The 12,731-nt window shown below is 42.4% G+C and overlaps 1 protein-coding gene across 1 annotated transcript in view; it reads right to left on the bottom strand.

The window, feature by feature from the left end:
- HUNK (hormonally up-regulated Neu-associated kinase) overlaps positions 1-12,731 on the bottom strand; it is an 81,011-nt gene that overhangs the window by 48,681 nt on the left and 19,599 nt on the right. The window contains exon 2 of the mRNA XM_056858329.1: positions 884-1,176. Coding sequence (XP_056714307.1) covers positions 884-1,176 — 293 coding nt within the window. The remainder of the gene's footprint in view (positions 1-883; positions 1,177-12,731) is intronic.

The following is a 12,731-nucleotide window of genomic DNA, read 5'->3' as shown; positions in this document are numbered from 1 at the left end:
TCAGTCCCTTTCCTAATATTGCAAGCATGGAGTCCGCCTTTTTTACTGCTGCCACTGATCGGCCACAACAGTGCACCACCCACAAGTCCTTCCGCATGACACTGGGCAGCTGGGAGCACGGGTGTCAGACCACTTCAAGCAAACTGATGGAGAAAGACATGTAGACAGGTGGCAGGGGGAGTGTGTATGGGAGAGTCAGTGGAGAGTGAGAGCCAGCATGGTGTAGTGGTTAAGAGCGGTGGACTCTGATCTAGAGAACCAGGTCTGATTCCCCACTCCTCCACATGAGCAGCGGAGGCTAATCTGGTGAACTGGACTCATTTCCCCACTCTTCCACACGAAGCCAGCTGGGTTACCTTGGGCTAGTCACACTCTCTCAGCCCCACCTACCTCACAGGGTCTGTTATGGGGAAGGGAAGGGAAGGTGATTGCAAGCCGGTTTGATTCTTCCTTAAGTGGTAGAGAAAGTTGGCATATAAAAACCAACTCTTCTTCTTCTTCAGTGGGCCCCACCAGAAGCCCGGGACCCTGGCAACTGCCCCACCTCAGAAGATGCTGATGCTAGCTCTATAAATATGTATTTAATATTAGTAGTTATATCTTATACTATTGTATTGTGAGTGTTTGGTGGGATGGTGCACAGGCCATTCAGTAGTTATGTTGCTCTTCTGAAAACTGCACATGGGGCTCTCCACAAGCCACAGAGTGACGACCTCTGCTTTAATGAATGTTTAGTGACCCATATTGGTCCTGGGTGGCTCCTCAATACATTCCCTTAAATTCCATCCAGTAACAAAGGAATTTCTACATTCAGCTGAATTAGCCTTTTAACTCATTATAAATTAGCGGAGAAAATATTTAAGTATAGGATTTTTTACATTACCTGTGAACCACCCCGGCACGATGTAGATGTTCAACTGCTAGAATTAGCTGCCAGATGTATTTGCGTGCTTCATGCTCTTCTAGTCTTTTTTTCTCATAGATCTTGTGCATTAAGTTGCCTCCAGTGCATAGCTCCATGACAAGGTAGTAACTGTTTTCAGTTTCCAAGATATCTAGCAGCTGAGCAATGTTAGGATGCCGGATCATTTGTTGGATCTGTCCCTCTCGCCTCAGATTCTTGGTGACATAGGTATCCTTTTTGGCTCTTTTCTTGTCAATAACTTTCACAGCCACCTGATGAGAAAGTCATACATAATAATATATTAAAAACTAATAAAACAATAAACTTTTTTCAATAACATCAAAAATTTGAACCAAAGTGCAACATGGGCCTTGTTGTTCCTGTCGCAGTCACCCCTGACTACTTTGGGGCTTCGTTTTAATTATGCAGGTATTTTCCAACCTTCAGAAGCTGCCTTGCTCTCCCCTCGCGTTTCTCCCACATTTTCAGGGTACTGTTTTACCCCTAGTTTAAAGACTACCTCAATCCCAAATCGAAAGTTGGTCCTGTGCATATTTGTCACTTTGGGTTTTTCTCCCCTCGCCCATTCTCGCTTCTCCCTCCCATGTGTCGGTCCCCCCCATCCAACCCCTCCCCATGAAGCCATTTTCGAGTGCACCAGTGAGAGAAAATATGAGGCGGCTTATTTGGTCAATTTCATACCAAATGTGAGTCAGTTTCAGATAGAACAGTTGAGAGAACACTGAAATAATAATAAAAAACAACATATGTGGCTGCTTTTAGTCAGTTTCACAGCGAGTGTGGGTCAGTTTCAGTTCTCAGCAGGATGGAAGAGAACTGGGGTGATCTGCCACCCTCCCCTGATACGCATCGTCTTATGTGAAAACCTTGTTTTTTCTTTGCAAGTGCAAGACTACCAATGGAACGATGAATGTCACAAATGACTGCGCAAGTGTTTTTATGTTCTTATGACCCCTGCATTGAGTTATGCAGAAACAAATTGGTTGTGGGGGGGTTGTCCGGAGCGTTCCCTTCTTTGGCTGTAAAATAGCCACTCGGTTCAGATCAAATGAAAGAATCCCACTGCAGGGCTGGCGGAGGCTGGTAATGTATTTCAAAAAAACACATCACAGCCAATTACAAAGCAGCATTTTCAGGGGGGAGGGACTTAGGGGGTTCAGAAGTTCCACATTTTTGCTGGGGTTGCTTAATTGATCACAAGGTACTCCTGGAATTTCTTCGGGGCAAAAAGCATAGTGTTTTGAGAATTCAACTGCAAATACTGTGTAGCTAGAGAGCAGCAGATCCAGCGGAAACAGACCATTCATAAAAGGCCTTAAGCACCTTAGCAGCATAAATAGAAACATTAGTTAAAATTAATTCAGTAACAGTTGACAAGGCTATCCAAACAACAAAGGAACAGAGCAAAAACATAAAACCTGGTATATCAACAGAATGCTTAGGTAAATAAGAAGTTTTCATCTGAAACCAGAAACTTAAAGATGTACATGCCAGCCATAACCAAGGTGCCAGCTTGTCTACATTTATTAACATGGTTTCAACTGCAGCATCACCCTGCATTGAGTACAATTTCCCATGTAAAACTGCTAAGATGACCACAAACATTCATTTGGACAAGTAAGTGGCCTTCAAAATCCCCCTCCAGGGTATAGTAGATAGAAAATAACTAAATAAATTGCTGATGTGGAAGACGTATAGTGCCATCCCAAACAGAGAGTTACACCCTTCTAAGAGCCAAACTACACATTGTTTTTGCTGCAAGCAGTAAAATCAGGGCAATAACTCCCCCTTCCCGGCACGGTTTTTGTACAGGAAAACAGCTGGGGTGGAGCAGGAGCTCTTCCTTCCCCTGCAGAGCCATTCCAACCCTGCTTGGGCTCTTCTCTCTCTCTTATTGGAAGCCTTTCCCCGCAGCTGCTATGTGGCTGCAGGGAACATAAGTTTGGTCTGGGGAACCCAGAACCAACTCTTTAAAAACAGTAACATTTAGTCTGGCCCTAAGCCAGCTGACTTCAATCAACTTAGAATGGTATAACTCTGCATGGCATGCCACTGCGACAGTGCCATCCAATGCAGTATTACTCCAGTCTTACACAGGAATGTTAATGGCATCTTGTGTTCCTGGTGTCTCTAGTTTCTTATACCTATGTCTGAGTGATTATCCTTTCTAGGCCCAGCAGGAAAAGATGCTCCTGAAAACACCTGCAAAATTGAGATGTAGGCAGTTATTTCAATTGATTTTTTAAGTCACCAGTGCTTGCAAGGCAGCTGCATGATCAGGGCCAGCTCAAGGATTTTTGGCTCCCTAGGCTGCAAAGCCACTGCCTGCCCTCCTCTCCACCTTCCCCTTAACTTGGGGAGGGGAGCCTACTGCCCACTTTCCTTGTCCCCCCCTTGTACCTTGGAGAGGCAGGATGGGAGCCTGCCACCTGGTCTCCTCACATCCCATGCCCTCAAAGCCCAAACAAGCTAGATTGACAATTTTTAAAAATCCAGTGTAAATATCTCTGTTGCAATTGTATGGAATCCACCATCACATGGTCATAATACCCTGTTACCAGTGTCTGTCAACTACAACAGACAAGCCTTTTATACTTTTTTCTTTTGTATCTCACTGCTCTGATGGAGAAAGTAGACCCAAAAGTAACATTGCTACTAATTAATTTGATTACACGATTCTATGAAGGCAAAGAAACAACTGATGCAAGGGAAATAACACTTTAATAAGTTTCATAACCCCAAAGCGTTTCGCGTAAAGCTTCTTCAGGGGGAATCTATCTATGCGTTGGGGTTACAAAACCTATTAAAATGTCATTTCCCTTGCATCAATTGTTTCTTTGCCTTCGTTTTGCTTTGGTGCCCCCCTTTCTTCACTATTCTATGGCAATGGTGAAGACAAGTCTGTAGGAGGAGAGGCTGTCTTATTTATACTGTTTTTTCCTTTAATCCTGCTCTCCGTAAATACCCAAAGTGATGGAAACCTCCTTGTATTTTTTATTCCAAACTCCCATTTTACTTTCAATAAATAATTCAAGACATTTGCAAAATATCCTGCTGGTGGGAAACAAAACTTTGGCTCCCTCAATTAAGCCGAGAAAAAGCTTTTAAAAAAGAAAAGGCAAGTTCAATCTAAAGCCAAATTTCAGTGGCACACAAAATTACTGAAAGCAGCAGAGCCAAAGGCTTTTTGTAATGCCTGGTTTTCTACACTGTATGTGTCAATTCCTCTGTAGCTTTTCCTGAAAAGTCTTTTATTCTTGTCCTCAGAAAGAATAAAATATATAACTAGCAACTTCTTTTACAAATATCTTGATAATATTTGCCAGTAGCACGATATTTTCCCAGGTGGGAAATCCAGATCTGAATATTACAGAATATTAGTTTTCCACCGCCAATGCCACATAGTGGGACACAATGTACTCCATCCTGCTGTACCACCAGATTGCTCCAACACCACTCCTGCTGTGGTAAATACTTGAACGTAGCTGGATACAAGTGACTTCCTCGGCTCCCACCTAGAGGCTGGTAGGCTTCACTATTTTGTGACTACTTTGGGTAGACACCAGTCTTGCAGCCCTCTTTTTAGTATCAATGGGAACGTCTGTATAGCAAGTAGTAGGAGAAACTTACTGTAGGTTGGATAAGAAGCCAGGGACAGGAACTATTTGGGAGTATTCAGTCCCTTCCTGCAGCCATCTGATAAAAGACTTCTAATACCACAAAGAACACTATACAAGAGTTCCCCTCCCATCTAGTCTCTGCAAGTCCCTTCTCTTACTGAAACATGGAGGTGGTGATACTTCTTCCAAGGTCCCTGGAATTATTTTTACAAGCAGCCATGGCTCATGGACTGAAGTCAGCAGACGTTCGTGAGATGGAGAAGTAAACAGCTGCCATTGCTGAGCAGAGACCAAAAAGAAAGACCACATAGCCTTAACAAGGAGGCTAGGTAATGGCAGCTGTGGACAGCAGTGTTCAGCACAGGCTACTGACAGTATCAATAAACATAACAGAATATTGCAGTGTGCTTGCCATTCCATTGAGTGACGGATGTAACAGTGCTCCAGGGAACTGCATATGAAGAGGGTTTGCAATATGCCAATATCTTGCTCCGCTTGGTTTATGTAGTAGAAGATGCAGAAAGGTACCCGAGTCAGTGGAGAGAGGAAAGGGGGCTGTGCCCTACAACAACTATAAGGGATATTATACACTGCCTCTCCTAGTATGAACCACCAGTAAGAACTCAGGCATTCACCCAGGTCTGCCAATGCGTTATTTTCTGACCATGTCCCACTTTTACAGAATGGCCAACCAGAGGATGCTTGTCAAGCCACCATTCCAATAGCTTTAGAAGACTATGTAAGACCATCTCGTGTTAGAAGGTTTTTGTGGATATTGTATTATTGGTTATCTTTATAAATATATTTTCGGGAACACTTTGTCAAATTGGGCCTCCCATTGATTTAAATAGTTATTTTAATTAATTTAATTAGTTAAGCAATTAATACTTAATTGTTGTTACTTTGTAGGCCATCTTGAGCTTTTAGAAAGATTGGATATATTTTTGTAAATAAAATTAATAATATCAAGAACGAATTTTATAGAAGTGCGCATTAGCATGTGTGTCATACTGCCTGATACATATTTTTGTGAAACACGGTACAATGCACAATAATTACAAGGAACTAGTAAGTTATTATGCATGGTCAAGTGACTCAAATGTCCAGTCCCCTCCCCTAAGGGCTTTTTAAATAAAAATTAGCTGTCTCAAGGAGACTTCAAAGAATGAGCAAATTTCATGATTTCTTTCTACAGTTAAGGAAGATGTTAATAATCAGAATTTATCAGACTCAACAATTTATGCTGAGTGAATGAATCCAGCATACTGGATTATGGAGACAGAATTCAAAGGAGGTTTTTCCCCCCCAGCGTTTGGCATCATGACTTGATTTTACAAATAATCATAAATTATCGCTTTTTCAGGCCTATCAGACTTTCCTTTCAATAAATGTGCCATTTCAAGTCTGTCACAGCCTAATGATCATATTAACTGTGGATAGATTATATACCTTTCTCATTTTTGTTTGGTAAAAATTGACAAGGTATAGTTTCACAGAGCACATACCCATTAAGTCTATGGCAGTTCTAAACAACGTAAGTTTTATGTTTCTGATTCATTTCCCCCTTTTCTGACATGATAAATAGAATAAAAGATGCTAAAAGTCAAATGATGCTTTTTTTTAAAAACGGATAATGAACAACCAATATAAGCAAAGCACACTCAGCTTTGTAACAGCAACCCCCTGGAGGCTGGGGGCAGAGGGCAAGGGACCAAGTCTAAGGTCAGATTCCTCAGATGCTCTTTTCCCATATATCTGATCCTGCAACAGCTGAAGTACCTATGCAACTTCACATACATTCTCAAGCATTTTAAGGTTATGTCATTATGGAAGAATTTTCCCAATAGTTCATCTTTATCCATTCCACAAATTTTCCATCAAAATCATGACATGTCATCAAAATCACAGTCTTTCCTGAATCAAAACACCTACATAGGAACTCTCTGAAGACCTGAATCACTGTTGCTGTTTCAATTTGACTGTAAAAAACTACAAGCACATACATGATTATTGCTATACGGAAGATTTCAAATTGTACATCTAATAATAATATTAATTTTTTATTTATAGTCCACCCTTCCCCAGCAACGCCGGGCTCAGGGCAACTAACATAATTAAAATACATTCAACCATACAACATTATTACGTCTACGAAATTAGTCTCTTGTAAATGGGAATTTAGGCAGCATGCAGTCGGTCAGCCACAGCCTATGCCACTACGGCTGCAACAGAGTCAAGCCAAAATATTGTTCCCGCTCTGCAAGTAGCTCAGCCCCCCCCCCCCATAACACGACTACCAAATTCTATTAGCACCAATGCTGTTGGACCATACACCGCTAATGAGGGACACAGTGCTGGGCAAAGAGACGGTACAATAGGAGTATGACTCAGAAACTCATCCACCTGAGCATTCAGAAACAATGCCAACTACCACCTATACTCCATGATAATATTTAGCAGTAACTTTCTATGATCTGATGATGAGAGCATATCTGAATAGGATGTCCCTGTAGCTTCATCAGCACAAGCCACTTAATGTGTCACTGCAGTTCCATGTATTTACAGCATCAGAGTATCGAGCTATCTAATTAATCCATAATGATCTTTTTAGAATACACATAGAACTTGCATTGATCATAAAGCAAGGGCCTCTTGTGTCATTTCCAGAGAATATTTTCGTTGCATGGATACAGAGTCCAAATGTCTTCTTATGCACTTCTGCTACAGGTATATTGCCCTGTTTTTTGCCCATAAAGGATCCACTAGAAAAATATATATTTTTCTTCCACATAGCACATCAACTGTTATTGTGATGGATGTAATGAATGTGGTTGTATCTCCTGAATATTGCCATGATGATAAGATGGAAGATTATCACAACTTCTCACTCACCTACTTGTGCCATTTTGTGACTTTTTATACCTCTGAGGATGAGTGCTCCCCTCTTGCATCATACTAGCAATGAAGTGTCTCTGAATACTGAGCACTTCCCAACCCCTCTCTAAGTGCTCATCTACCCCCTCCTTTTGCTTCAAGAAGAAACAACAGTAAAGCTGTCCCATAATCAGGCCTCCCCTCCCCAAATCTTTCTGTGTAGACTGTGTGGTCCCTTCCAACTCTATGATTCTATTAGTAGGGGTCACTGGGGGTTTGGGGGGGGAGGTAGTTGTGAATTTCCTGCATTGTGCAGGGGGTTGGACTAGATGTCACTGGTGGTCCCTTCCAACTCTATGATTCTAAAAACTGTATACTCTTACAAAAGCTGGAGTAATGAAAAACTGTATACTCTTACAAAAGCGGGAGTAACACACACTCACTGATTGCCAGAGTAGGTCCTAAAGAAGCAACCCCCAACCCATCTGTCCCATTACAATCACTGGAAAGCAAGTGAGTGGAGGTTTATAGTTAAAAGCTAAGGTATTCAGATTTAAATATTTAAAGATAGACGGTTCAAGTATTAGACGGTGTCAGATTAATTAGGTGTTTATTCTTACTGCTTGTTCTTGTAATTAAAAATACAGAAGTGAGGCATACACCAGAACATTCCAAGTCAGCTTCCAAAGCCTTAAAAACCTAGATTTGTATAAGGATTTTCCAAACCAAATCCAGCACTTGAAATTAATTAACACTCTCACTGTATAAATAAAAAGGAAAATCCTTCAATGCAAGTTGCCAGATTGTGGACTGTCCCCACACAGCTTTAACTACTTTGTTTATAAGAAAAGTGGCATTCAAAGGAATTATTTTACTGCATCTCGATAACATTCCTTGCTTTATAAGCCAAATTTGATAAGAAACTTAAATATCACCAATTTTTTAATTTCAGGAGCAGTTCCACTGAAATGGCCGCAATTTAAGCAACTCACACATTTAAAGTTATGACCAGTTCCTATGACCGAACAAGTGAGGTATGAATGTGCATTAGGAACATAAGGAAGTGTTTGCTGTATCACAACAAAGGACAATCTAATTCAGCACTTTGCTTCAACAGGGGCAAATCAGATACTCTCACAAAGTTTACAAGCAGTGCACAATAATAAACTACCTTGTTTTCCCTTTCTTCCTGAGGCCTTAACAAGTTATCTTTTCGTGTGATGTTTGTGTATTTTTCTTGAGACAATACCTGTGGCTGGGGGTAATTATCACATTTTCGAGTTACTCAAATCTCAGTACTCTGATGCTAGGAAAATCCAGTTGTCTCTTAGCTAGTGCATCCCTTTCAACTGTGAAAGCGCCACGGAATGCAGTTAGGCAAGCATTATGGACACACAGCGCCTATGAAATTGTGAGCGACTCCACTCCACTCTCATGGCCATGTGATTTTGTGAATGCTTATGCTCCTTAGGAGGCTAAGCATGCATCCACTAGAGCGCACGAGTGCAGGAGTTGCTTCAATACCTTAAAAAATAAATTAAAAAAAGAACTGCCAAGCAGTAGCAAGCCTCTCCCTCCACGCTGTGCTGTCCTTTTCTCCCCCTCCCAAAGGCTAGGTCCTTATCATTACATTACAAGAGACCTTTAATACACGGCTAACTCCACTCCACTAAGGTGAGTTTGTATCTCACACAAGTCTTCACACACGCCCTTGAACCTGTGAAAGTAAACAAGAGTGGTGTGGTGTGGTGCCCTGATCTGCATAGCCCTAGGCTTGCCTGATCTCGTCAGATTGGCAAACTACCTCCAACGTCTCCTGTCTTGAAAACCCTACAGGGTCGCTGTAAGTCAGGTGTGACTAGATGGCACAAAAGAGTAGTTTTGTGCAACTGTTTTCTAAAAGGTTTGCTTTGACATCTTTCACAGGGTCAGATCAAGAGTACTTCAGTTCAGTTCAAATTTAGTTTCAAATAAATGGGCATATAATTAAAGAAAACAAGATAAACAGTATATAAACAACCCATGTGAGTTCGCATTCTATAAACAATAATATAATGGTCAACCACATGAACATTCACCAAATTTTGCCTTGCTAGTCCTAAGTGCCATGGGGGGGGGGGCATGGCAGACTGGGTCCACGAGACAGGGAATGGCTCCCTGAGAGACGGGATGGTCGTTCCTGCCTTGAAGTGGGCAGCGGTCATCCAGTCCTAAAGAAAACTGCTCTGTACCCAAGAGAATTGAATAACTACCGTGTGGTCTCAAATGTAGCATTCATAAGCAAGGTAATTGAACAAGTGGTAGCTGGCCAACTTCAGGGATTCCTGAATGAAGCAGTTTGTTTAGATCCATTCCAATGTGGTTTCAGGCCTGGTTATGGGATTGAAATGGCTTTGGTTTCCCTGGTGGATGAAATGTGCCAGGAGTGCGATCCTGTTCATTCTCCTGGCCCTCTTGGTGGCTTTCAATACCACTGATCATGGTATTCTTTTGGATAGCCTTTTGGGACTGGGAGGACTACCTCGAGTGTAGGTTTCAGAGTATGGGGAACTGCTGCTCTGGATCTTGACCTATGGGGTTCCCCAAGGTTCTGTCTTTTCAGCATCTATGTAAAGCTAATGAGGGAGCTCATCCAGAGATTTGGGCTGAGTTGCCACCAATATGCAAATAACACTCAGCTCTATCTTGCGTTATCAGCAGATCCCAGGGAGGCTGTGGAAACTGTGAATTGGCGCCCAGAAGAAGTTTTGGAATGGATGAGGGATAACAAACTGAAGCTTCATCCCAACAGAATGACGGTGCTACTCGTGTGGGGAGGGTCTGAGCCAGAAAATGGGTTGTCCCCTGTTCTGGATGATCTTGCCACTGTGGTGCATGCTCTGGTAACATCTAGATTAATTACTGCAATGAGGTCCATGTGGAGCTGCCCCTGAAGACAGTCTGGAAGCTACAGCTGGTACAGAATGCTGTGGCCAGCGTTGAGTGGAGTGGGTCATAGGGACCATATTACTCGCCTTGTTCCATCTGCGCTGGCTTCCAATTCGATTCCATGCTCAATTCAAGGTGTTGATATGACCTTTAAAGACCTTTAAACAGGGTGTCTGTTGTGGGGAGGGGAAGGGAAGGTGATTGTAAGCCGGTTTGAGTCTCCCTTAAGTGGTAGAGAAAGTCGGCATATAAAAACCAACTCTTCTTCTTCTTCTCTGTATCGCCTGGGACCAACATACTTTAAGGTCCAGCTCCTCCCATATGAACCTACCCATACACTCTAGTTGTCTTTGGAGGCCCTGCTTTGGAGGCCCCCACCATATGAAGCTAGATGGGTGGCAACCTGAAAAAGGGCTTTCTTGGTCATGACACCAAAATTTTGGAACTTCCTCCCCAGGGAGATTACTCTGTCTCCCTATATCGGTGTCTTTCACCAGCAAGTGAAGACTTTTTTGTTTCTTATGGCATACCCCCAATAATGGTTACTGACCTGCTTCTAGTGTTGTTTGTTCATGTGTTTTTAATTGAATTGTTTTATAATTTTAACTGTTTAATTTTGTAAATGTTTTAATGTTTCTTATGTTTGCTGCTCCAAAATGGCATTAGTGTGCTTGGATCAGACATGAGGATGCTATAACATCTACTTTGGTTCTTATTTTGCACTGTTTAACGGATGACTCGTTTGCAGTTTGCTGGAAGCAGAATTGCAACAAGGGTTCCTTCCGTAAAGGTCCTGCTCTCCCTACGTTTTACTTTAGTCCTTTTTATTTTTCGCCTAATTAATTAGTTTCTGTTCTCTCCTAGCTGTTTTATGAATTATTAATTATCAGTTGGGAGGGGCATAAATACTGTGTTTGTTTGTTTGTTTTACTTTGTGGCAACCTAAAATCCCTGCTCATTTTTTTATTTTATCGCCCAAAATTGCTGTGCTACTAACTAGAAAACAAGTTCTTAACAGCTCCCCACTCTTCACAAAAGCTGACAATCAACCACTTATTCATGAGTGCTATGAAAGAAATAGCCAGGCCAGCCAGCAGAGATCAGGAAGCAATTAATTCAGCTGGAAGGAGAAGGATGACACTTAATGGAACAGTAGCTTGGGAAGCCTCAACAGTATCCTGACTCTTCAGGCAAGACTTTCTGGCACGACAATTGTATTTTAATTTTTTTTAATAAGATCTACATAAAACTTATGTAGTACCCAGCTTGCTGTGGGTAAAGGGAAGATGACTGGGGAAGGCACTGGCAAACCACCCCGCAAACGCAGTCTGCCTTGGAAACGTCGGGATGTCACCCCATGGGTCAGGAATGACCCGGTGCTTGCACAGGGGACCTTTACCTTTTTAAAACTTATCTGGGGGGAAATCCACAAAAAATCTGGGAATGCAACAGGCTAATTACAATGCCGGTTGGACTGCCTATAAAAATGAATGCACAAATCATGATAATTCCAGACAGACAGCTAATCAGGTAAAATCGGGCAGCCCATTCCTGAAGGGGGGGGGGCAGTTAGGCAGTGGCTGGGAGCAGTGCAGCCACACCACCTCCACAGAGGCTCCCAGGCCACTGAAAATAATAAAAGGCTTTTTAAAACCTTTAAAAAGTAAAAAAAAACCTATTAAAAAGAGCAAGGCTACACCACCATAAAAGGTGGCCTAGCCATGCCACAGCTCAAGGGGGGTGTTCCCAGGTCCAAAGGGGTTAGGAAGCTGCCTAAAGGCAGCTGCACCCCAGGAATGCCCCCCCCCCAAGCCAACGTATACTTTCCCTTCTAAGAATTCCCTGCCGGCGTGGCTGCGTTGGTGGTGGGGGCCGGTGCAGCTCCATGGCTCCCCACCGCCGGCATGTTTGTACCCAGGATGGCATAAGTGCCCATTATCCTGGGATAAATGGGCACTTACACCGACACGGGGTCACGGCAGCTCCTAAGGAGCTCCCCCCACTTCAGGATTGCAGCCTTAGTTTCCTTTTGCTGACTTATACTAAATGCCCTAGGAAACCATGGGTTACAAGTGCCATAAAACAAAAGTGGTTTTTGTTGTTGTTGTTGTTATGTCTGGTCCTTTTCAGTTTTAAGAACAACATGGAACACATATAGGCCAAATAGACTAAATGCCACAACACCGATGGACCATATCCTATATAGATGTTTCTAATGAATTATAATTTGCCTCTTTAATTCTGAAAATGCATTCTGTCGCACATGAGAAGGATGAGGCTTCTTAGATTACATGTGGCAAAATAAAAGCAGAGTATGGGTGCCTAATAATGATGATGGTACTTTAACAGTCATCCCAACATAAAAGTCCTCTTTACGGATCTTC

This window comes from Euleptes europaea, chromosome 12 (assembly GCF_029931775.1).
Source record: "Euleptes europaea isolate rEulEur1 chromosome 12, rEulEur1.hap1, whole genome shotgun sequence".
In the NCBI taxonomy this organism is placed as follows: Eukaryota; Metazoa; Chordata; class Lepidosauria; order Squamata; family Sphaerodactylidae; genus Euleptes; species Euleptes europaea.
The sequence above is the reverse complement of the archived record's forward strand: the minus strand, read 5'-3'. Positions and strand labels throughout refer to the sequence as shown.